This window comes from Candoia aspera, chromosome 7, assembly GCF_035149785.1.
Source record: "Candoia aspera isolate rCanAsp1 chromosome 7, rCanAsp1.hap2, whole genome shotgun sequence".
Lineage (NCBI taxonomy): Eukaryota > Metazoa > Chordata > Lepidosauria > Squamata > Boidae > Candoia > Candoia aspera.
In genome coordinates, this window is record NC_086159.1 from 84,373,717 (window position 1) to 84,400,007 (window position 26,291).

The window sequence follows — 26,291 nt, forward strand, 5'->3', positions numbered from 1 at the left end:
GGCACATGTGATTTAAAATCCAAGGATTTACAATCCAAGGATGCAATTCGCAAAGCTTGCTAAGCTACATACATATCGCTACAGCCTGCAAAACCCTGACTGTGCAGTAGGGGGAAAGGGGATGACACCACTATCTCCTTGCCAATCTTCTGCAGTGATGCCACGGCCTATGATTGGCAGTTCGCAGGTCCGGTCAGGTCCTACCATTCATCGGCCAATTCCTGCCTCAGTTACTTTGCCTGTAGGCCTTACCACAGCCAGCTCGCCTTCCGGGCAGCGACTCAGGGCCCCATATCGTTACCCCAGCCAAATAGCATCCCGGTACAGCAGCAGCAGCTGTTTCGGAGACAGGCTCCTTTAAGGAGTGGGGGCCACTCGGGGTTAGGAAAGGGCAGCCGCAGCGCAGCGAGGTCCGAGCTGTCTGCAGAGGGGCCACGCGCAAGAAGGTCGAGGTCCCCCGGGGCGCAGGGCCCGGGAGGCGAGGCCCGCTTTAGTGGCAGAAGGCCCTTCTCCCGGTTAAGAGGCCGCCGCTCCGCTCGGGACCGACACCCCCGGCCGAGCCCGCCCGGCCACCCTCTGGCGCCGGCCTCCGCCCCCCGCCGCGAGAGCGCGCCCTGCGCAGGGACGTCGCCGCGCGCGGTGCGGTCGTCGGAGGCCGCGCGGGGGCGGGGCTCGCCACAAGGGCCGGGAAGATGGCGGCGTTGTTGCGTGCCCTCCCTCGCGCCGCGCTTCCCGCCGCCGGGACGCGTAAGTCGGGGCGGCGGCGGCGGCCGGGGGGTCCGGGCGCCCGTCCTGGGGCTCGGCCCGGGCAAGGAGGCGGCGGGGCTCCGCCGCAGGCCCGGCGACGCGGCTGGGAAGGTCACCGGGAGGACGCGCGGGCGGTGGTTTCCCTGAAGCAGCCCCGGGCGGCCGTCCCGGAGGAGCTTCGCCGCAGCCCGTCGCGCGAGAAAGCGGTTCTCCGTGGCGTCCCCGAGCGGAAGGCGCCTCTGAAGCCGAGGCGGCGCCGGTTAGGCCGCCCCTTCCCCGTCCCCCCGGTCGAAGGGCGGCGCTCCTTTGCCGCTGGGGAGCCGCCGCCCGGAGGAAGGGGCCCGTCGCGCTGCACGCTCCGGGACTGAGGAATGGCTGGAGCCTTGCCCGGGGGTGGGTGGGAGGGGGATCGGGGCCCGAGAGCCCCGGCAGGGACGCGCAGCCGCAGGGACGCCGTCCAGAAAAGCCGCTGCGGAGGGCCCGAGGACCCCGAGCAGCTGCCGGGTGCACGGACAAAGTGCGGGGCAGGGGGAAGGGGCGTCAGAAGCAGCCACAGGAGAAGCTGCTGGATAATCTGGAAATCACGCCGGGCCAACGGAGAAGGTGGAAGGGGACGGGTCCCCTGGGGGTCGGGTTCCCCTGTTTGCTCACTTGGTAGCGGGAAGCTGAAGCTCGGAATGAGCCGAAGCTGGCAGAATAGTTTTTCAGTTATATTCAGAATAAAAGGGAGGGAATAAGAAATAGTACGCGTTTGTTTGTTTGTTTAGTGATGATTGCAAAAGTACACTGCTTCTGATATGACTTTCCCGTTTCCATAATCTGCCGGTTCTGATTCCTTTGAACAGATAGTGTTATGTGGGCTACATAGGAATTGGGGCTGTCCCTTGCAAATTAGAAATAAAATATACATTTGGGACCTGCAACGAAGTGTTGTAATATGAAGAACTTCTATTCAGATCTCCAATTGCTCATTTCATTTCTTCTTTCCTGGAGCTGACTGCTTTTTCCCTGGCCACAAAACTTTCTCCAACTGTTGATCGGCTTCAGTTGTTGTTTATTTGTTTAGTTGCTTCTGACTCTTCGTGACTTCATGGACCAGTCCACGCCAGAGCTTCCTGTTGGTCGTCAACACCCCCAGCTCCCCCAGGGACGAATCCGTCATCTTGCCCTTAGTCGGCCCCTCTTCCTTTTGCCTTCCACTCTCCCTAGCATCAGCATCTTCTCCAGGATGTCCTGTCTTCCCATTATGTGGCCAAAGTATTTCAGTTTTGCCTTTAATATCATTCCCTCAAGTGAGCAGTCTGGAGGATTTCCTGGAGGATGGACTGGTTTGATCTTCTTGCAGTCCAAGGCACTCTCAGGATTTTCCTCCAACACCACAGTTCCAAAGCATTGATCTTCCTTCTCTCAGCCTTCCTTATGGTCCAGCTCTCGCAGCCATATGTTACTACGGAGAATACCATTGCTTTAACTATGTGGACCTTTGTTGTCAGTGTGAGGTCTCTGCTCTTGACTATTTTATTGAGATTTGTCATTGCTCTTCTCCCAAGGATTAAGCGTCTTCTGATTTCCTGACTGCAGTCAGCATCTGCAGTAATCTTCGCACCTAGAAATACAAAGTCTTTCACTGCTTCTACATTTTCTCCCTCTATTTGCCAGTTATCAATCAAGCTGGTTGCCATAATCTTGGTTTTTTTGAGTTTTAGCTGCAAGCCAGCTTTTGCACTTTCTTCTTTCACCTTCATCATAAGGCTCCTCAGTTCCTCTTCGCTTTCAGCCATCAAAGTGGTATCATCTGCATATCTGAGATTGTTAACGTTTCTTCCAGCGATTTTTAACTCCAGCCTTGGATTCCTCAAGCCCAGCACATCGCATGATGTGTTCTGCGTACAAGGTGAATAGGTAGGGTGAGAGAATACAGCCCTGCCGTACTCCTTTCCCAATCTTAAACCAGTCCGTTGTTCCGTGGTCTGTTCTTACTGTTGCTACTTGGTCGTTATACAGATTCTTCAGGAGGCATACAAGATGACTTGGTATCCCCGTACCACTAAGAATTTGCCACAGTTTGTTATGGTCCACACAGTCAAAGACTTTAGAATAGTCAATAAAACAGAAATAGATGTTTTTCTGAAACTCCCTGGCTTTTTCTATTATCCAGCGGATATTGGCAATTTGGTCCCTAGTTCCTCTGCCTTTTCTAAACCCAGCTTGTACATCTGGCAATTCTCGCTCCATGAATTGCTGAAGTCTCCCTTGCAGGATCTTGAGCATTACCTTACTGGCATGTGAAATGAGTGCCACTGTTCGATAGTTTGAACATTCTTTGGTGTTTCCCTTTTTTGGTATGGGGATATAAGTTGATTTTTTCCAATCTGATGGCCATTCTTGTGTTTTCCAAATTTGCTGGCATATAGCATGCATTACCTTGACAGCATCATCTTGCAAGATTTTGAACAGTTCAGCTTGGATGCCGTCGTCTCCTGCTGCCTTGTTATTAGCAATGCTTCTTAAGGCCCACGCAACCTCACTCTTCAGGATGTCTGGCTCTAGCTCCCTGACCACACCATCAGAGCTATCCCCAATATTGTTATCCTTCCTATACAGGTCTTCTGTATGTTCTTGCCACCTTTTCTTGATCTCTTCTTCTTCTGTTAGGTCCTTGCCATCTTTGTTTTTGATCATACCCACTTTTGCCTGGAATTTACCTCCGATGTTTCTAATTTTCTGGAAGAGGTCTCTTGTCCTTCCTATTCTATTGTCTTCTTCCACTTCTGCACACTGCTTGTTTAAAAATAATTCATTATCTCTTCTGGCTAACCTCTGAAGTTTTGCATTTAATTGGGCATATCTCCCCCTATCACTGTTGCCTTTTGCTTTCCTTCTTTCTTGGGCTACTTCTAGTGTCTCAGCCGACAGCCATTTTGCCTTCTTGGTTTTCTCTTTCTTTGGGATGTATTTTGTTGCTGCCTCCTGAACAATGTTGCGAACTTCTGTCCACAGTTCTTCCGGGACCCTATCTACTAAGTCCATTCCCTTAAATCTATTCTTCACCTGCACTGCATATTCCTTAGGAATATTAGTGAGCTCATATCTAGCTGATCTGTGGGTCTTCCCTAATCTCTTTAGTCTGATCCTAAATTGTGCAATAAGAAGTTCGTGATCTGAACTACAGTCAGCTCCAGGTCTTGTTTTTACCGACTGTATAGATGTCCGCCACCTTTGGCTGCAAAGGATGAAGTCAATCTGGTTTCGGTGTTGTCCATCTGGGGAAGTCCATGTATAAAGCCGTCTCTTAGGTTGTTGGAAGAGAGTGTTTGTTATGCAGAGTGAGTTGTCTTGGCAACATTCTATCAGCCTATGTCCTGCTTCATTTTGTTCTCCCAGGCCATGCTGACCTGTAATTCCAGGTGTCATTTGACTGCCCACCTTAGCATTCCAGTCTCCTGTGATGAAAATAACATCTCTTTTAGGCGTGTTGTCCAGGAGGTGCTGCAGATCCTCATAGAACTGCTCTACTTCAGCTTCTTCAGCATCTGTGGTTGGGGCGTATATTTGGAACACTGTGATGTTAGATGGCTTGCCCTGAATTCGAATTGAGATCATTCTATCGTTTTTTGGATAGTATCCAAGCACTGCTTTAGCCACTTTACTATTAATTATGAAGGCTACTCCATTTCTTCTGTGATCCTCTTGTCCACAGTAGTAGATCTGGTGGTCATTTGATGTGAAGTGGCCCATTCCAGTCCATTTCAGTTCCCTGATGCCCAAAATGTCTATCTTTAATCTTGACATCTCACCAATAACCACATGCAATTTGCCCTGGCTCATAGATCTGACATTCCAGGTTCCAGTGGTGTGTTGATCCTTAGAACATCAGATTCGCTGTTCACCACCAGCACCGCCGGCTGCTAACCGTCCTTTCGGCTATGAGCTACCTGCGTCATCACGTCTGGGGCTAGTTGAACTCATCCTCTGTTCCTCCCCGGTAGCATTTTGACTATCTTCCTACCTGGGGGTCTCATCTTCCGATGGTATACCGACATTTCTCTGGTTGTACTGATCCATTTAGTTTTTACGGCAAGAATACTGGGGTGGGTTGCCGTTACCTTCCCTAGGGATCGCATTTAGTCTGACCTCTCTGTCACGACCTTCCCGTCTTGGGTGGCCCTTCACGGTTTAGCTCATGGCATCATTGAGGTGCTCAAGCTCCAGCACCACGACAAGGTAATGATCCTTTGCTGAAGTCCGCTTCAGTAGCCTATTCAAAATTGCTTTGGCTTGACAAGGTCTGGTGCGTAGTAGAGTCAACATGATTTGGCCTATTGAGGTACAGTGGTGGCCCAATTCCTTTACTGAGCCTCTTCACAAGGCTCCTGGAATTCCTCCATCCTGTCCAAGAGTCCCAAGATGCTTTTGGGCATGAAGCAAAATTGTGCAAGGTGTGCATTGTTTTGGCAAAGCCGCTTTAGAGGGGTAGTGTGCCTGAAGGGCCGTCGGAGTGAAACTTTGTGCACTGCCAATAGAGCAGGCCCAAGCTCTTTGGACAAGTTTTTTCTTGGAGATTTTAGGCACTTTTCCAGAGGCAGCTTGTCTCTGCAAGTGGCTCTTTGTGTGAACTCTCTGTAACCAGAGCATCTAATTAGGGCAGGTGTTTATAGGTCAGAAATGGTTGAATAGGTTGCTACTTTGGTAGCTCTTCTTTCATTATCCTCGCTGTTCTATTTCTGCTCGCATTTTGGAGCAGAATTGAGCCAACATCCATGGAGGACTGTGAGCAGATTTCTTTCCTTACTGGGCAGCTGTATTGGGAGAAGATTATTTTCCCTACTGATTTCTTCTGCAAACCCTACATGGTTATTTTGATTCCTCTGATAATTCCCTCTGATAGACTGCTACAGTTTGGTTGCATAATTGACAGCAGTTGGAGAATTGCGTAGGAACTAGTGTATGTGGGGAAAATTACTAATGAGACATAGCATTCAGATTGCTTAAAGTGAAATAAAGCATGCATAGAATAAAATCATACAGTGATTGCAAGCTGTCCTTGGTCCTAAGTGAAAGCATTTATATGAGTTTGTAAGTATTTGCAGGATTCCTTCTTGTTCCTTGCCATGTAAAACTGCAATTTTAATTGCTGTTTGGCTTGATTGCTATGTTCTTGTCCAGATTTGGACTTGGTAATCATTAGCTTTTTCATACACTGATTTTTCCATCATAAATTATGCTTAAAATACCTCATAAAATCAGAAGGTTTTTAGATAGCATATGTTAGTTCAGATTAGCAGACCAACTAGAGAGTAACAAAATGAAATATTAATATATATTTCATATACAATTATCCAATAATAATTCATTTGAGGATCTAAAGGTAGACAGAAATAATGCAAATGTCAATACAGCTATGACTTCCCAGGTAAAATGTTATCACTGGTAAGCTCTGAAGGTCCCAGATGCCTTCAAGAGCAGTCCGTCAAGACAGCTGTGGTCTCCTAGGCCAAGCAAAAATGAGTCAGATTGAAAAACAAGAACCAGAGGGTTGTGTACTTTCAAGTTTGATGGTTCTTCATTTTACATGGATACTTGTTGTTTATTCGCTTCCGACTCTTTGTGACTTCATGGACCAGCCCACGCCAGAGCCCCCTGTCGGTCGTCAACACCCCCAGCTCCCCCAGGGACGAGTCCGTCACCTCTAGAATGTCATCCATCCATCTTGCCCTTGGTCAGCCCCTCTTCCTTTTGCCTTCCGCTCTCCCTAGCATCAGCATCTTCTCCAGGGTGTCCTGTCTTCCCATTATGTGGCCAAAGTATTTCAGTTTTGCCTTTAGTATCATTCCCTCAAGTGAGCAGTCTGGCTTTATTTCCTGGAGTATGGACTGGTTTGATCTTCTTGCAGTCCAAGGCACTCTCAGAATTTTCCTCCAACACCACAGTTCCAAAGCATCTATCTTCCTTCTCTCAGCCTTCCTTATGGTCAGAGCCATATGTTACTATGGGGAATACCATTGCTTTAAATATGCAGACCTTTGTTGTCAGTATGATGTCTCTCCTCTTAACTATTTTATAAAGTTTTGTCATTGCTCTTCTCCCAAGGATTAAACGTCTTCTGATTCCCTGGCTGCAGTCAGCACCTGTAGTAATCTTTGCACCTAAAAATACAAAGTCTTTCACTGCCTCTACATTTTCTCCCTCTATTTGCCAGTTATCAATCAAGCTGGTTGCTATAATCTTGGATTTTTTGAGGTTTAGCTGCAAGCCAGCTTTTGCACTTCCTTCTTTCACCTTCATCGCAAGGCTCCTCAGTTCCTCTTCGCTTTCAGCCATCAAAGTGGTACCATCTGCATACCTGAGATTGTTAATGTTTCTTCCAGCGATTTTAACCCCAGCTTTGGATTCCTCAAGCCCAGCACGTCGCATGATGTGTTCTGCATACAAGTTGAATAGGTAGGGTAAGAGTATACAACCCTGCCGTACTCCTTAACCAACATGGATACTTAATGGACCCAATATATGTAAGAGTAATGGGTGCTGGACAAAATGTAACTAACAGCTGATAGAAGTCTATATTAGTGTCCACACCTCTCCCACATAGTTGGTGTATTACATTTATATGCCACCTTCTATCTAAGGGGCTCTGAATGGCAAATATGGGGAAAATGCTTGCTTATGCTCAGAAGTATCCTCCATGGAATGTTAGGCTAGGAGAAAGTGATGAGTTTCATGGCCTAATGAGAATGTGAACTTGAGTTTCCCTTCTCTTGATGCTCTAACCATCAAAATCCTGCCTTATTTCTGAATCTTACCAAACAACCTTGAGCAAACATGCTTGTCCTTCTGTTTCTCAACCTAAACAATATAATGCAATTAATAGGAAGAATTCTTCTCCCTATCCCTGCTACCCAACTCATATAGCTATGGCTTAGCTGAATTCTAGGACATGAGTGTGCATTCATGTATATGTTCAATGTCCTTGTGTTTTAGGGTGTGGCATTTCTCCATGGGTATTGCCTGTTCTTCAACAAGATCGCTCAATTCATTATTCGGTGATGCCTCATGGACGCAGTGGACGTTCCTCAGTCAGTGGTATTGTTGCCACGGTCTTTGGGGCCACAGGATTCTTGGGTCGATACGTTGTCAATCACCTGGGTAATATATGACAAGGATAGATTTCATTTATTAAATGAATTTTGTTGTCTATTAATGTATTGTTTCAATAGAAGATAATATATGTAGCTCAGGGTTGACCTGTGGAGTCCATGGTGCTCTCTGAGCTTGGTTGTGTGATTGCAGACATTTCATGAAACATTCATGAAACATCTGCAAATGAACAACCAAGCTCAGAGAGCACCATGGACTCTATGAGGTATTGTTTATCAGACTTATATATCCAATAATATGCCATTCAATTGTGAAAGTAAATGCTGCACATTTATCTTGTAGCAGTATCTTAAGAAATCATTGGGATATACTTGTGAAAATTATTTTTCTATTCAGGATTTACTCAGAATCTCCAGTATTATCCATAGTCTCTTTTTATTGTAACAATGGTATGTATGTGTCAAAGATACCTTCCTTGTAAGGTCCATGAAAAAAAGCAAGAGAATTTAAAGAATCAATATGATGTATATTAACATTTTTTTCTAAAATCCTTTGCTAATTCATGACAGCCACATTTGAAAATAGCTTCCTTATTCTTCTTTAAATGTCCCAAATACTAATTATATTAGCTTGATATTTTTGATACTTACACATTTATATGATAATTTTATGAAAAATCTTTCATAGATTTAAAAGAAATTAATATTATGTTCAGATATGTTCCTCTTTTTAAACAAAATTAATGCCCATATTTTAATTCCATGTTTCTCTCTGTCTCTCTCTGTGTGTATGTATAAGTGAACAAGATTTTGGTTCCACTGGAACCATTGACAGGTTGAAGCCATCTTGGTGCCTTCAGATGTAGCACTGCCAGCTCTGCAGGGCAGCTTTGTTCTGATTGTGGATTGTACTCTCTTGGTTGCTTATCAATAAGTGGAGGGTAGCCAGAGAGTGTCTTCTTCACAAGCCCTTCCTGAGCGGGCATGCAGTTGATTGAAAAGTGTGCTGGATTGAAAACAAGTTGATGTTCCAGAGCCCTGTATGAAGCCTTACTTTTGTTTCTCTAACACCCTGTATTTGCCTTTCAAAAGAAGAGGAAAGATAGCTGGAGAGCAGGCATCTTCTGGGCAAAGCTCAACCATTTGCTGGCCCTAATGGATGAGGAGAGGGCAGTAGGTTAGGATTTACAAGCACCAGGATGAAAGAGAAAGAAGGTCCTCTAATTATTTTCTGAGGGTAGCTATGCTGGGAGGCAATGCCCAAAGCAAGTTACAACTGACCAGTGTTGCACTTTAACAGCATATGATTAAGGGCAAGGAATGTCCCTTTTCTTTCTTTTTCCTGAGTTTGGTGAACAAGAGTTGGTTTCTTCAAAAATGAAATCCATATTTCAAGAATTATGCCAAAGGAGCCACACTCACTCTTCCCATCAAAATATTTTTAAAGGTGTTGTTTTTTTCTTATTTCCAATAAAACAGAAGTTGTAAGGTTTTAGCACTGTTTTGTTTGATATATAGAGTAAAATGTCATTATTAAAAGTAAAATATTTTTCCCCAGTCCTAATCCCAATAAATCATTTGTTTTATTTATCAGGAGGGTGGGGCAGGAATGCACAACTTCATTTTACTGTTTTAGGGGGTAAAGGTTTTTGAGAACCCTGTGCCATATGGTTGTCATAAAAGCGTTCTGGCATAACACTTTAGGGGAGAAAAGTGCCATCACCAAACAAAGAATCGTATACTCCCCAGAGCTAGGCTTACTGCATTTATTTATAGGACCAAATCTCAAGCTTTAAAATAAGCTTATTATGTATTTACATTTAGCAGCTAAAATAATAATTGCCCAACATTGGAAAACTCAGGTAACATAACAGTTGAGATGTGGATTCAGAAGGCCTCTTCAATTGCTGCTTTAGAAGAAATCAAAGACAAAATTAAAATAATAAAACATCACAGGCAGGAACCATAATTCTATCAAATTTGGATTGATTTTATAGTTTATCTCAATAGCAATAGACTATGATATGGTAATATTTTAGATTTGGTAAATTTTTATGTGTATATACCTATCTCTTTACTTACTTTTTAGTACATTTTTTGTATTTTCTAAATCTTTTCTCTATGCATATGGATTTTGTTATTTAGTTTATAATGTTTGTTAATCACAGTTCAATAAAAAAACTTCTGGCTATATGTGAGGTAAGATAGTTTCTTATTATTCATTCTCAAAAGCATTATGGTTTATCAAAGCAAACCCGCTGTTTTGTGTTTTGCATCTTCTGTAATAATCTCTCTGTACTAATTTATATCATGGAAGGTTTGAATCAACTTCTTAAATGTGCCACATGGCTTATATTGGCAGATTAAGAACAGGCAGAGATTGGATGGCTGGGCTCTGCAGCTGAGCGACGCCTTCCTATTCTTTGATGCTGTGCCCTGCCTCAAGGGCAGGATTTACGTATCTGCTCTAACCCATGAAACAAAAGTGGGTTAGAAAAGTGGAGCATTTCTTTTCCAGCAAAGGGAAAATATAAATGCCCGAACAATTATACTTGTCTGTCTGTCTGTCTGACTTTCTATCAAATTTGTCACTGCCCATCTCCTCCCACCAGAGGGACTCTGGGCGGTTTACAATAAAAGTTGGTTTTTTGATTCTTATCCAAATGTGATAAAATTTGCAGTAAATTTCATCATCAGGAAATAATGAAGGGCGCCATATTTTATATAAATTAGTACATTTTCAAGTTGCACTCATTCAATATCTTTTTTTTTTTAGTTCCAGGATGTTTTCACAAAAACAAAATGAAAGCAAAACTTGATCATATATAGATGAATGGAGCCAAATTTCATAGAAATCAATCCTGGGGGTTGCGGTGGGGGTATTAACAACAGTATTTTAAGATCTTTTTAATTATCCTGAACTTTTGTGTTTCAGGGACAGGATGGTGGTGTACTTGCAGCAAATATGGTTTATATGAAAAAGAATATCCCTGGCAAATTTCAGACCTAGGTTAAAGGGATATGGAGTGAAGGAAAGGTTACCATGCTGCATGACATATATTGTCTGTATGGGAACAAGTTTTACTTAAATTTGGTTAAACTTCTATTTGTACGTGTGTGTGTGTGTGTCTCATAGTTTTGTAGTTAGTTTTGCCACTGCTGCACATTCTCCAAGTTTAAATTCCTAATCAGATATTGTTGGAATTGTGGGGTTGATGGCAAGGAGGAAATAGGGTTTTTTTAAAAGAAGGAAGGTCCACTGCCAAGCTAGTCAGTTAGCTGAGGCCCTTCACAAATATTGTCACAGATGATGAGGATGAGAAACTGGGTAACACTGAGGGCAGAGGATATGGTAAGACTGAGATCTTTCTCCTGAGGCTTCTCCAGCCTTCGTAAATGGGGATTTGCTTACAAGGGTCACTCTGGTTTGAGGCCAGACCTGTTAGCCACTGAGCCAATTCCTTCTCCACTTCCTTTTCTTTATCACACCATGGAGTTTTTCAGAAACTCCCCCTTTTGAGCACGGCTACTGTGCAGCCACTGTTCGCAACTAGGTGGGAATTTGGAGCACTTAATTAAAATAACGAAAATAATCTGCTAAGAAAACTCAGTATTGGATTTGTGGGAAAAGACTTGTTTCACAGCAGGATGAATTTCAGCCATCTGCTCTGATTCCTGTAAATGGAAATCTGTTCCAAATTATCTAAATTCACCTCAGAACTTGAACACTTAATTAAACTAACTGAAAATAATCTGCTAAGGAAACTCATGAAATAATTTATAGATTTCTGTATGACTGTGTGTGTGTTTGTGTGTGCGCGCACGCGTGCGCAAGTGCAAGCATGTATCACTGACAAGATTTCATAGGGATGCCAATAAGGGAAGTGAAGTTTTTGCTGACTTGTCACTTTGGGAAAACTCTTTATTTCATTCAGAACTGGCAGCCTGATTCTTCTTGCACTCCATTTCTTCTGTGGTCCTCTTGTCCACAGTAGTAGATCTGGTGGTCATTTGATGTGAAGTGGCCCATTCCAGTCCATTTCAGTTCACTGATGCCCAAAAGGTGACCTAAACTCTGATCTGAACTGTGGTTGTTAAATGAGGACTATCAGTACTTGAAAGATGACTTGAGTAACAGATCTAGGACTGGAACATTATGATAACTGCAGAGAACTACCTATATTTCTCTTTCACTGTTTTTCCATATCCGTTATTTACAGTCCTGTGTTACCCCTGGGAAGACTATGCTTTCACTATTTTGATCCTTGTTGTCATCACCTTCATTTCTTTCCTGTTACTAATAAGCCCACTAAGTGAGCTGATGGCTGTCACTTTTGTCTTTTAAAGTTTAGTTTCAGCTGAATGAATGGTGCTGTCCACGTATCTCAGTTCTATTGTTTTGATCTCCAGTTTTGATCTCCAGCTGTTTTCTTGTCTGGTAGCTGAATAAAGAAATCTTCGTCTTGCTCCCTTCCTTAAAATTTTGCAGGGGGAAAAAAAAAACCAAGCAATTTCTGAAGGCAGTCTCTCCTGTGCCCAATCTGTTTTTCCCTCCCCACCCCCGAGCAGAGAGATTGAAGTGGAAGGGATTACCAGCGAGTAAGTAGGCACACCCTGGGGAATGCACTGGCTGTTTGCGCAGCGCACCCCCACATTCCTTTCAATGTGTATTCCCCAGGGTGTGCCTGCTTACTCTCTGGTAATCCCTTCCTCACTAATCTCTGCTCTGCAAGGGTGGGGGGGAGAAAAACAACACGTCCAGATTAATACCCACACGTCCTCGTGGGTCAAAAGGTGTTTCTGAAACTAGTTCCAGGTTCCAGAGGAGATTCCCATGGGGCACAGGGCTTCTGGACTGCTTTTACAATCTGACCCGTAAAAAGTGAATGGGGCTCGATGCTAATTACTAAACATTAGCACGTCTGTTAGATGGCGTATGTTTTTGTGACTGCTGAAAATGTGTGCACTTCCTATGTATCCTGTATTTACTCCATTGCAAGGAAACCTCTCTGATCCTTCTAGGCCGTGTCGGTTCCCAAGTCGTCATCCCGTACCGCTGCGACGAGTACGACCTCCTGCACCTTCGGCCCATGGGCGACCTGGGACAGATCATCTTTATGGTACGGTGTGCGTTTGCCTCAGATCCTCATGGGGGCGAAGCCGGATGGAAGTATTTTAATGCAGAGTCTGCCTTTTCTGTGACTCTTTATCTTACAACTTGGTTCATGCTAGAAAGAGTGTAATGATAATCCCTTGTTAGGAAAAAGTGTCACACAGGCCATGAACTGCTGTGCATCTTTGTGGAGGGATTGCAGATGTTAACTTGTGTGCTTTTGTGGTTACCAGGAATGGGACGCACGCGACAAAGATTCTATCCAAAGAGCTCTTGAACATAGCAACGTAGTCGTCAATCTTATTGGGAGAGAATGGGAAACCAGGTAACTTTTTCCCCTTCTGAAACGAATTGAGGGTTGGCCATCACGATGCCAGGGAGGCCTTAGTGATAGTCCTCCTGGTTTGAAATTATTCTGCTGAATGCCAGGTTGGTGAACGGAAAAACAGATTGCACAGGGAAGATACAAAGAGTAAATCTGCCTTAGCTTCCTCCTCTTTGACTTCTACAGCCACAGTAAGGCAGAGGAGGAGGAAGAGAAGGGCGGCTCCGTCTTGATTTTTTTTCTCCTGTCCAGGAGCACCCTCAGCCTCCCAGTTCTGAATGCATGTACCCAAAGGTGTGCATGGGAGATTCTGTTTGTGCACTGCCTGTTCTCCTACCAACAGCCTTTTTCCCCGACCTATCAATTGTTTTTTCTTGTGGTACTTCAGAGCTGCTTATTCTGCTATCCTGGCAAAGTTCGTGCTTCCTGGGACTTGGGGACCACAGGGGAATTGTTTAAGAAAGCCTTCTCCATTGGGTTGATGGCCTGTGATGGCCCTTGCGAGTTTTCTTTTCCTCTCTGCAGAGACTTTGGCTAAAACTCTTTTAAATCGATAAGAAATTATTGCATCCTGCAGATGAGAAGAAAACATGGAGGATTTAGTATCTTCTTGAGCCTAGTTTGTGTGGCACTTTGTGGGAATAAGGTTTTCTGCATTACGTATTTATTTAAATGTATATGCTGCCAACGACACTGAGTGGTTCACAAATGAAAACATTAAAAACAGGAAAAAGTACTGTAATAGATGAAGAATAAAAGATGGCTAAGATGACAAAAACTGGATAGGAATGGAAAAAAATGAACCTGCACAATCCAATGGGGGCTTCACTCACCCTCACCAAAGGCCTAGGTGGAGAGCAGGCTCGCTTGATGCAACCTTAATCTCTGCTTTTCCGTATAACTAGTGAATACTTTCATTTTGTTCAGCCCAATAGAACGGAGAGTGATTCCTGCCATGGGTGGGGTTGACCTTTGTTCTTACTTGCAGATAAAAGCAGTGAAGTTGGGAATGTGAGGAAGAGTATCTGTGGGGTGCAGGAGCCATGCCCCAGTAACCCTGGCCCTACCAGCTGAGGATGGGCTTGTCATGCTGATTTTGGTTTTTGCGTAAACTCATACTCTGGCTTCAAACAATACGTTAATGGGCTGGTTTCATTCAACATGCTAAAATACCAAAAAAATCCCCACCCTAAATAAATTTTAACTACGCTTAATCTATTCTGCATATGCTGCCATTAGATCATTGAAACCTGTTTCCGATGTTGTGGGTATCCAGCTCCAGTGTCGTTAAGGGTGATCCTCACTAAATGCTTCTGATAGAAAGTTAGGGAGAAATCTGACCGCCGTGTTCATTGTGGCAAGCAAAACGATGGGACTGGCAGATCCTGTAGGGGCCAAGGGGCTGGCTTCCTCGAGACCGCTCAGTGAGCTGATCCCTCACAGGAGGCTCACTCTGCAGAGATGCCTCAATTTCTGGACTGCCAGTTTGGCGGCGTGACGAAGTTCTGGACTGACAACCAGAGACCCTGAGTGCCAGTCCTGCCTCAGGCGTGAAAGCCAGCCAGGTGACTTTGGGCTAGTCCCTAGACTGGGCCTGTCCCACCTCGCAGGGTGGTTGTGGGGAAAATAGGAGGCAGGAGCTTATGTGTGTTGTCGTGGGTTGGACAAAATAAAGGTGGGAGATAAATCTCGTAATGCATAAAATAGGTAAATATTAACTCATAAGTTGCTATGCAACACTGTCCTGGTTGTGGTGCGGTAAAATAACTTTTTCCATGAACGTGAGTGGCATTAATTTGGGGGTTTGGTCTTGTTTCAGGAACTTCAAGTATGAAGATGTGTTTGTTACTATTCCTAGAGATATTGCTCGGCTCTCAAAAAAGGCTGGAGTAGACAAATTGATTCACTTTTCTCACTTGAACTCAGACAGTAAAAGTCCGTCAAAATATCTTAGGAATAAAGTAAGTTGTTGTTCAGTGATGTTACCCTTTTTGTATCCTGCCACTTTGTAATTATGTTTTGAGGGTTGTGGGGAGGATGTACCCCACCCTCCGTGAACTTACCCAATCCTCTCTGAAGGCTGGAGCTCATCCATACGGCTGTAACTGTAGCAGCCAGTTCCCTGACTCACTGCGTGGGGTGCCCAGAAGGCTTTTCTTTTCCCTGGCGATCTCGGTCTTTGCCATCCACCCACCGCCCCAGCCTGAGGGTTCCCTGAGAGGGAGAAAGTGGCCACTGGCCCGCTTCCTCCGTCCCAGACGACTTTGTACCCCCCGCCTGCCTTTCCCCGGGCTACTTGCCCTGACCGCTCTGCCCTTTCTCACGGAAGGGAAGGCGCTGGATCGTCCAAGCCGTTCCATGGCTGCCTTCTTCCCACGGGCTCTTTTCCCGAGCAGGCCCATTGGAATTGCGCACGGTACTCCAGATGCTGATGGGCTGTACATTTTTGTGAGGGTGTCACGGTGTCGGCATTTTCGGTTCTTTTCATAAAGTTCTCTAGCCTGGAATTTGCCTTTTCCTCGGCTGCCAAGCGCTGAGTTGGTGTCTTCATTGGGCTGTTTACAAAGATCCCAAGATTTTCTTTCTCTTTTGGCTTAAAGAGGAGAGTTGGGATCAGTGGCACTTCTGTGGTTCTTCCCTTAAGCTAGTGTGAACAGAGAAGTGGAGGCATCCACAGCATTTATTCAGGCTGCTTACAGAAGCTCACAACGCTTCCTGGGATGTGTCTTGCTTGAATTTTAGTCGTTTTAGCCCTATATCAGGCTGGAATGGAGCCTCTCTTTTAGCTGCAGCCTATCTGTACCCCAGTGTGTGGGAGCTTGTTGGAATGAGGACCTAGCCCTGTCACAGATTTTAAGTCTCCTTCTCCTATGATCCCTTGCATGGCCAATATTACCACAGTGGGATGAACCATAATAGAGAATATAAAATTAAAATTATGAAAACAATAATTAATATTAGAGTTCAGAGTCTGGTTTGGTTAATGGCTTTTCTGTTGGAACACTACAGTAATTACTAAAGAAGTTGGAAGATGTTGATAGGATTTTCTTCTGTTCCTTCTGTTCGCTAAAAAGATTTCACAGAGGGGTGACTGGGTGGTTGAAAAATGGCAGCTGCCATAGTTTGATAACCAATTTTAATTAGTTTAATTTTATTTATGAAGTTTATACACTGCCTTAATCTGGTTGGCTTGGCAGTGTATATTTGCACATCCCTACAGTCATGTCCATCCCTGGAAAAATCCATCTCCTATGATTTTCGTTTTAATCATTTTAATTTTTGATTGCTGCCAGAATTTTGCTGAGCAAAACCAGGTGCCTGTTGTCTCTGAAAGACTGTCCTCACTACTAACATGTGTTCAGCTTCATACCTTGGCCACTGTATTGGTGCTGCACAAACATTCAGATGATCAAGTGTACAACTTAGGGAGGGGGTAGTAGGACTTGTAACAACTCTGTATTATTTGGCAGATGAAATTCTGTCTATTTGCACCTATATGAGAAATTTAATAATCTTCCAATGACTTGATCATAGGCAGATGGAGAAAAAGTTGTGAGAGAGGAATTTCCGGATGCCATCATTATGAAGCCTTCTGAAATATATGGGATAGAAGATGGGTTTTTAAACTATTATGCAAGTAAGTATATTTATTGTAACATGTAAACTCTTTTATTAAAGAGACCAGTATATGACAGAATACATCTTCATACTGTCATGAAGGCTTTACTGAAGTTGCCTTCCATTCTGTGGTTTTACTGTTAGTGTGAAAAATCTGCATTAAGATTCTCATTTAAATCTTTACAGTAATAACCCTTTCAGATCTTGGTCTCGAATCCTAATGGTTTCTTGTGGTACTAGGAAATAATGCTGGTCTATTTCAATTGGGGGGATTTCCTATTCGATTACCTATAAAATATTGTACAGTCATGGTTACTAGATCTGTAATACCAGCCTTTCTCAACTTTTTGACCCTGGCAGAACCCTTGAAATATTTTTCAGGCCTTGGGAAACCCCTGCACATTCAGGCTCCAATATAGGTCAGAAGTTACAAAATTATTACATTGGTTTTATGTGTAGGCCTGCATATATGCATGAACAGTGTTTTAAACTAAAAATAAAGAATGAAACTTACCTCTTTAATGTGAAGTTGCCCAAATGTGAAGTACTTTTTACATAAATCGTGATCTCCCAGGGAACCCATGGTGACCTCTGGCAGAACCTGAGGGTTCCAAAGAACCCTGGTTGAGAAACCCTGATAATACTATGGTTAGCACTTTTTATCCAGTTTTGGGTTTCTGCATCTATATAATAGCCAGTTTGGTCTAGTGGTTAACGCAGTGGGCTAGAAACCAGGAAGTTGTGAGTTCTAGTCCTGCCTTAGGCACGAAAGCCGGCTGGGTGACCTTGGGCCAGTCTCTCTCTCTCAGCCCAACCCACCTCATAGGGCTGTTGTTGTGGGGAAAATATGAGTGCTAGGTATGTTCGCCGCCTTGAGTTACTTATCAAAATAATAAAGGCGGGATACTGAATGAAATGTAAGGGATGCGGTGGCGCTGCGGGTTAAACCGCTGAGCTGTCGATCGGAAGGTCGGCGGTTCGAAACCGCGCGGCGGGGTGAGCTCCCGTTGCTAATCCCAGCTCCTGCTCACCTAGCAGTTCGAAAACATGCAAATGTGAGTAGATCAATAGGTACCGCTTCGGCGGGAAGGTAACGGCGTTCCGTGTCGTCATGCTGGCCACATGACCCGGAAGTGTCCTATGGACAACGCCGGCTCTAAGGCTTAGAAACGGAGATGAGCACCGTCCCCTAGAGTCGGACACGACTGGACTTTACGTCAAGGGAAACCTTTACCTTTACCTTACTGAATGAATGAATGAATGAATGCTAGCAATCCTGTTGTGAATAGTGGAAATTTTTCTGGATTTTGGACTATATGAGTGTGTAATTAAGCCCTTTGAGTTCAGTTAGTGTAACGACTGCCTATTCAGATCAACAACCAGACTCACACAGAATTCTATGGAAATCTAATTTAATGATGAGTAGTATGCAGAATCACAGAGAAAGCTGAGAATACCAAAAGCATGGGATTTCTCCCAATTAAACCACACACAATCCCAGACCCGTCCCCCCCACTGTCAGTATAATTCCATTCCTCTGCAGGTGTTCAGAACAGTTGCTGGCAATCTTAGGGTAATGACCTTGGTCAGGCAAGTTAGTCCAAACATGAATTCCTTCGCACTCGCATTATCAGCCTTCCTGCCTGGTACAAACTAACAGCATCAGCTCCCTCCTGCCCAGCAACACGTGTCAGCACCAGGATGGCATGGGAACTTGTTACGATGTTTTAGGAACATTGGAACAGGAACCATGACATTTAGGGTTATTCCAGATCTTATGTGTAGAGCATGTGCAGTTGCAATCATTTTGCACATTAACTTGGTTATAGTCCACCATTCATTTATTTCTGACGCTAGCATTGAAAAATTACAGACTTAGCATGGTATAAATGTTAAATTTCTCTTCAAAGTGCCTCCTTTGATTAAAAAAGAAAAATGATAATATAACTAAGCAGATACAGAGATATACAGTGTTTTAAGATTTGGAATCATCATTTCTTTAAGACTTCCAGGATTGAAATATGCAGACTTTTGAGAACAAGGGAAGGTCCGCTCTGCTCTCCCCTCTTGGATCAAATAGTATCTGTCTTTTGTAACCCTCTTCAGTGCTTTCCCAGCCTTTGTAGGTATAACCAACAGTGGATAATACTTGTTGAGGCTGATGGGATCAAACTAGGTGGAACCATCTATTGTTCCTCTTCCTCCTGGGCATAAACTTTAGCAGCACTTGAAATCCTAGAATTAAAAGGGACATGTTAGACTGCTACACTGCTTGATCATGTTTAACTTGTGATCTATAGGGACCCCCAGATTCCTTTCACCCATATTATGGCCAAACAAGGTCATAAATAAAGTGGATAAAGTTATTTTTTGCTGGTTCAGAGATCATTTAGCACAATTAAGCCTCACCTCACCTTTATATGAATTTTGAAGACTTTGCTTTGTCTGTTATCAAGTCTTCAAGTCACAGACTAATATCCTTCAACTTACCTGTCTTGATATAGACATGCGACGGTTTGGCGGAGTGCCTCTGCTTGCCTTTGGCGGGAAAACTGTGAAGCAGCCTGTCTATGTAAGTATTGATTAAATGCATTTCACGTCTATTTTGCCTCACCTCAAAAATTTTAATTACGGTAACCATATAAATATTTTTTTCTTTTGAATATTATTTGATAGGTGGTTGATGTAGCCCGTGCAATAATTAATGCCATCAAGGACCCTGATTCTAAAGGAAAAACATATGCACTGACTGGGTAAGTTTTCTGTTTCTACTTCTCTCATCTAAATAACTATAGTATATGTTCTCTCTTTCCTGTTCTTGTACTTCTTTTTCTTTTAACACCCCCCCCCCCAAATATTGCCTGGAGCGTTTATGTTTCCTACATCCACCATAAATGACTCTTTGGGGCTAGACTTGGAGATAGTAGCTGTTTGCTATAGGATGAGTTTCCTCAAACAGTGAAAGAACTTTGTGCAACAAATGGGATTTCCCGGTCTGGACAAATCTGTTCTGTGTCTGGATTTATTCATGTGTTAGCAAGTTTCCCATTTCATTTGGGAAAGATCCTTCAGTGTGTGTGTTGTCCCAAGCAGATCTCACAGTCATTGTTCGCCACAAGCACCTGCAGCCTTTTGGGATGATATTCACATTTGGAATTTGTGAGCATCATTTGCCCACTTCCATAAAATGTTGGTGGTTGTGGGTGTGGCCAGTCAGAGAAGCTGACTGCTGAGATTGCTCCCCACTCCACTCTAGCCTCCCAGAATGCCGTCAGCTTATTTTTCTGGGCAGGCTGGCATGGTGCAAAACAAAATCCTGGGCTGCGAACTTACAAGTTTTATTTTCTAAGGAAGTGTCCAGGAGTAGTTCAGCCACTCCCAGAACACTGTTCCAAATGCAGACAGGTCCTGAGAATTATGACCATGAGCTAGAACATGCAAACCACTCCCTGTTCCAGAAGATACATTTTGGGAATGACAACATCCTACTACTTCCTCCTGGAATGTTTGGGAGAACAAATGAACACTGGGCAGTTTTGCCCCAGACTGCTTTTGGGCTCAAAAGATCAGTATACATATACTGTGCCTGAGTCAGTGTTGACTCCTTGTGACTGCCTGGACAAGTCCCTGCAGTTTTTTTGGCAAGGTTTTTCATAAGTGGCTTGCCATTGCCTCCTTCCCAGGGCTGAAAGAAAGTGACTGGCCCAAGGTCACCAGCTGGCTTTCATGCCCAAGGCAGGACTAGAATTCATTGTCTCCTGGTTTCTAGCCTTATATCCCAAACCATTCTCAAATCAGTGCTTTTATTTAAGTTATTTTCAAAAAATTGTTTAGTTTCTTTTTACAGTCCTCAACAATTTCTTCTTTTTATAACAATGCTTCATTTAATCGCCATCTAAAAGAACTAGATTTTCGTTTATAAACTAAACTCACAGGATTATGGACTGGAAAAGTCTTTGGTAAAATCTCTACTTTAAAAACTTTAGTAGCCAATTCTCTTGAAATCCAAATCGTATCTATTCTTGAAAAGGATCCATGTCTTTCTGAAAAATAAGTGTACCCTCTTGAACTGCCGTTTTTCTGTCTCCATATATCAATCAACCCTAAACTGTCCATCAAATTGAAAAAAACTTGGTAATTTACCTTGAGTAATTTTAATATTTTTCTCAGAAGTCCTGTCCAGTTGTGTGGAGATCACTCCATTCCAATTGCCCATCAAACACTCACCAACTTTCATAAGAAAAGTCTATTAGTCTCTCCGTAAGTTGTTTGTAAAATATTGCTTTATCCTTATTTGGGGCATAAATTCCCAACACTATAGTCTTAACCCCATGTAAATTAACTTCTACCCCAACGACTCGTCCATGTTCATCAGTCAGTACAAGTTCTGGTTTCACTTGGGGGTTAATATACAAAACAACTCCATTTCTTTTTTTAATATCTGCTGAAATAAATTCTTCATCCAAAGATTTAGAAGTCAAGTATAAACTGATTTCTAGAGGTCTCACAAAAGTAGGGACCTTTGAAACTATTATGCCTCCCCATTGTATTTTTGTGAGGTTGTGCATCAAGCACTTAAGAAAACCCTAAAGATAGAAATCAGTAACAGTTGATTGTTTTCAAATGAAATAAAAAATAGGGATTTTTTTAAGCATTAAAAGCTAATCATAGGGGAGAGGGGTTCAGTTCAGATCTCATACCAGTTTGCTTACAGTGTAGCAGTAGTAGGGCAAGGCAAAATGGGTTAGTATTTTTCCTGGTTGCATTTTACAGTTTCACATTTCGTAGTACAAAGATCCAGATGTCTGATAAATTGGCTGTTGATTGAGATATTTTCATAGTTTTCATACTGGGAAAAAAGCTTTAAAATGCAGGTTTGTTCCTACCACATTCCAGCCCAATAGTTTTATGAGGGGTTGGTAAACTGTGTGGCTCCAGGAAGTTTCCAGAAGGTAATTTTTAAGGTGGCAGAGAGTAACCCTATAAGTTGTGTAAATAACAGGGTTGACTTGACTTAAGTTGGGTTCAGGTCTCTTAAGATCAGCCTCGGCTATTGTCCTGGGTCTGCCCTGCTCTCTCTTTTTTGATTGGGGGGACCCCAGGCTAGCAGCAGCCCTCAGTCCCCAGAAAGCTGGTTTGCACATCATGCTAAGTCAAACTATTGCTTGGCTTTCCGTTGTGTATTATGTATTCTCAGTTGTTGAACAATGGCTTGTGTGGCGCTTATTTTAGCAACGAATCACCCCTTGGTGGGACCTGTGAGCCTAGCCTCAGTTAGAAACATACCAGAAAGGCCGGCCAGCTATTTCCTTGAGTCAGCTGGGAAGTCCCGTCCCTAAGAACTCAGGGTCTGGCCAAAGCCAGATGGTTGCTGGGGGCGAGGCAGGAAGGCCCGCCTCCTCTCGAACCAGTGCCCTCCCATTCGCCACCAGTGGGTGGGTAACCCTGGCTGGTCCTAGTTCTGCTTTAAGCTTCCTGGTAATAGGGTTGGAAGAGGCCGGCAGCCACTTGCTTTGGCTCTTCACCCGCTTAGCGCTCCAGCCGCAGCAGCTGCCAAATGCAGGGGAAGGCCATTTGCCGGGCACTCCCAGTCTGGTGGAGGCCCTCCCCGCTCTCTGAACATGAATGGCTGAGGGGGGGCGAACAAGGGGGGACAGGCAGGGAGCCTGCCCAGGGCTGCTTGGTGGGGAACAGGGAGGGTCAAGCAGACCCTTGTGGTGGGCCTGGCTGCTGCTTCTCTCCCCAGCTTCAGTTTGCTGCCCAATGAGGCCGGACACGACTCCGTGTCTGTTGGCAGTTTGGGAGCTTGCTTGAGCCGGACTCAGGCCGAGGGTTCCTCCCTTTCCGCGCTTTCTCTTGGCTTCGGCCGCCAAGGCAAATCACTCTCTGACCTTCTTGAGATTAGAAAAGCAGTTAAAACAGGGCTTTGAAGGGGAGACAAATCGAGGCAGAGGTTGGTATCATCCCTAAACACGTTAGTGGGTTGTTATTTTCTTTTGTTAATATTTTGTTATTCTTATTTTGCTTGCTTGTAATTTTTGAACAATTAGATCCTGCCTACGTATATAGGATCGGGAGCTGCTCAGAGTCTGTAGTGACAGAAGGGGCACATAAACGTAGTAAAATAAATAAATCCTCTGGTTATTATAGTTGGAATTTTGGTTTGATTTGTCCATTCATTTAGCAGGAACAAATGTATATTAAACATCAGATTATAGTGACTAAGACGGGATTTGCGGTCCATCCACATGTGGAGGGTGCACGGCTCCGTTATCAGGGAAGGTGACTCTCTCAGTTTGTGTCTGGCCATGGTCATGGGCTGCTTGAAGGCTGACCAGTGGAGACGTAATCCAGATGCAGTAGGGGTGCCTGACCTGGAGGCAGAGGGCTTCGGGGTGTTCTGGCGCCTGACCTGACACGGTCCACGCTTAGAAGGAGGTGGGATTCTGGCCTTTCCCTTCACCCAAGAAAGATGGACGGTCTAAGCTGATGTAAGCAAACTTGCAGCCAGGTGCGCCCACATCTGCCTCCCTTTTTGTCCCTAAAAGTCCATCCTGCGTTTTGTGAGTACCTTTAAAACAAGATTAAATGTAGTAAGGGTACATTCCTTCGTAAAATTTAAATTCTGCTTTAGTGGTCAGACTAGATTTGTAGGGGAGAATCACAGATCACGTGTTACAGGCTGGGGGGACTTGCTACAAGCTTGAGCTGGCCCCCAAACCCAGCTGGAAAAGAAGCACGTCCTTCCAAGGCAGTGCAGGGCCATCCCCTTAACTTGTGTCTAGCAAAAGATGTTTCTGTTTGACCTTCAACGGCAGCGTCTGACACTTCTCCGCTGGTTTGAGATCTGGCGTTTGAACAGTGTAAAATGTTCCATGTATGACTTACCTTTTGAAAAAGACTTTTGAAATTAAAATGTGTTCTTTAAAAAAAAAGGGACATTTTTTAAAGCTGCTGAGGCACTTTTAAACTAATGTCGGCCTCATGTTGGAGGCATATCCAAATTTAAAATACTCCAGTGTTCACTTCTGATTTTGATAAGGGAGAAAACACTGTGGAAAAGGTTCTGTGTCTTATTTTATCACACAAATAATCACAAAACAGCAGTTTTATGCTTCTGTTGTAAGGTTCAGATTTCTGGTCCAGAAAAAGGTTCTTGAGTGGAGAGTTTGAATTAAAATTTATTTATTTACTTACTTACTTACTTACTTACTTACTTACTTACTTACTATCCTGCCTTTATTATTTTTATAAATAACTTGAGGCGGCGAACATACCTAATACTCCTTCCTCCTCCTCTTTTCCTCACAACAACCCTGTGAGGTGGGCTGGGCTGAGAGAGAGGGACTGGCCCAGGGTCACCCAGCTGGCTTTCGTGCCTCAGGCGGGACTAGAACTCACAGACTCCTGGTTTCTAGCCTGTTGCCTTAACCACGAGACCAGGCTGGCTCTCTAAAATCTCTTTTACGTTCGAAATCTCTTTTACATTCTCCAGTCTCCAATCATACATAACCAGCTTAGATTAAAAATATTGTTAAGAAATTCTTTACTTGTTGTTACACTGCATATTTCTCATGTGTGTGCAATTTGCTTTTTTCTTTTTTTTTGCAGCCCTAACAGATACCTCCTGTATGACTTGGTCAAGTACATTTATGTGGTCATGCACAGGCCCTTCTTCCCATACTCATTGCCTCGTCCCCTCTACCAGTAAGTTCAATTGTTACTTGGTTGGTGATGGGTGACCTCATAACCTCAATTTAAGGATGTTGAATCCCTCAGTTTACCTCTTCTGTGTCCTTGTGTATGTGTGCGTCAGGCAGAAAACAGACTTAACCTTGGGAATTCTGGTTTGGCTTGCAGTGGACCCAAAGCACTGTGAGAACGGGGAAGGAAGGAACCGGCAGAGGGGGTGGCATTAAGACACCCTCTCCTCCTCCTGCCCCATATCTTGCTATGGCTGCAGTTGCTTTGTGGCTGCTTTTAAGGTGTTACAGTAGAAAAGTTTAGGGAACTACGAGGTCATACAGGGTGTCATTTGAGCCTTAAACCGTGGGTGGAAATTCAAGCTTGGGTTCTGTAATTGTAGGATGCATTTTTTTCCATTGCCATCAGTGGGATGGGAAGAGGTTCCCTACCTATCTGAGGGAAGGAGAATCTGGATTTATGAACATCCTGAGAAACCCCACCCAATGCCTAGCTGCCCTTCTGTGTCAAGTGGGGTGGTTGAATCCTGTCAGGGTCAGTCTCGCTTCGCAATAAGACACAGACTCACTTAATGGGTATTAAGGATTTCTGGTTTATTGGAATGATGGCTGACAGAACGAAAAACGGGAACGGGGTTGGTGGTGTGGAGGTGCCCCTTTTATACCCTCTTGTAGTGCCCCGGGCTCCTCCACCCTGCATTGTCCCGATCCCTCTTGATGGGACCCTTGATGGCTGCCTGGGCGTTTTCCCGGTGTCTCCCTTTGTCCCCCGGATTCGGTTGTGTCCTCCAGGGCACCAGGTGTGGCTTATCTCCGTTCTTCCGATGTCCTTCTTTTCGGCTGTCTATGGGTCCGTGGGCGTGGGTGCTTTCGGGTGCTTGTGTTAATCCCTGGTTTAATTATCTCCTTCCTCTATTTCTTAATGATCATGATCTACTTTGTGAGGCTCTTTGTGCCTTGCAACGAGGTCATGACAATCCCCAATTCACATGGTGTGGGATTCATTTGTATATGCTTATGTGAAACAGCTCTAGGCTGTACTCCAAGAGGGGGGGTACCATTGGTGTAAGAAGTGCTGATTAATTTTAATTACAGTAGAATCTTGGTTAACCAGAACTCAAGCAACTCGCACTCTCAAGCAACTGGCAAAAAAAGGAAGAAATAATATGTTAAATAAAAATTTAAATAAAATCTATTTTTAGTGGAAAGATAAGTTTAAACTTGGCATGCCATGCCGTGCTGATCCGATCCTCCTCCAGCAGAAAGGCAAGCCCAACCCTGGTGCACCGCACTGCACCACGCCATGCCAGCCCGACCCCCCCCCAAGCAGGAAGGCAAGTCCAAACCCGCCGCACCAACCTGACCCCCCCCCCCAGCAGGAAGGTGAGTCCAGACCTGCCGCGCTGCACCGACCTGACACCCCCCCAGCAGGAAGGCAAGTTCAAACCCACTTTTTTAAAGGTAAGCCTGAACCCGCTCCCCCCACCTCCAGAAAGGGACCAGACCGGCGCGCCAAGCCCAAACCGACCCCTCTGCCAGGAAGGGATCGGCTGATCCTCCCCAACAGAAAAGCGAGTCCAAACTTGGCATGCCTATTTTTAATAGTAACCCTCAAGCAACCAGAAACGACACGTATCCGGCATCTACCAGTCCCCATGGGTGCCAGTTAACTGAGATTCTGCTGTACCTGT

The 26,291-nt window shown here is 44.3% G+C and overlaps 1 protein-coding gene across 1 annotated transcript in view; it reads left to right on the plus strand.

The window, feature by feature from the left end:
- Positions 1–643: 643 nt before the first annotated feature.
- Positions 644–26,291, plus strand: part of NDUFA9 (NADH:ubiquinone oxidoreductase subunit A9) — a 31,424-nt gene continuing 5,776 nt past the window's right edge. The window contains exons 1-9 of the mRNA XM_063308396.1: positions 644–747; positions 7,726–7,890; positions 12,864–12,961; positions 13,188–13,279; positions 15,099–15,240; positions 16,814–16,916; positions 19,402–19,469; positions 19,574–19,650; positions 24,509–24,604. Of these exons, the coding sequence (XP_063164466.1) occupies positions 693–747; positions 7,726–7,890; positions 12,864–12,961; positions 13,188–13,279; positions 15,099–15,240; positions 16,814–16,916; positions 19,402–19,469; positions 19,574–19,650; positions 24,509–24,604 (896 nt within the window). The 5' untranslated portion in view covers positions 644–692. The remainder of the gene's footprint in view (positions 748–7,725; positions 7,891–12,863; positions 12,962–13,187; positions 13,280–15,098; positions 15,241–16,813; positions 16,917–19,401; positions 19,470–19,573; positions 19,651–24,508; positions 24,605–26,291) is intronic.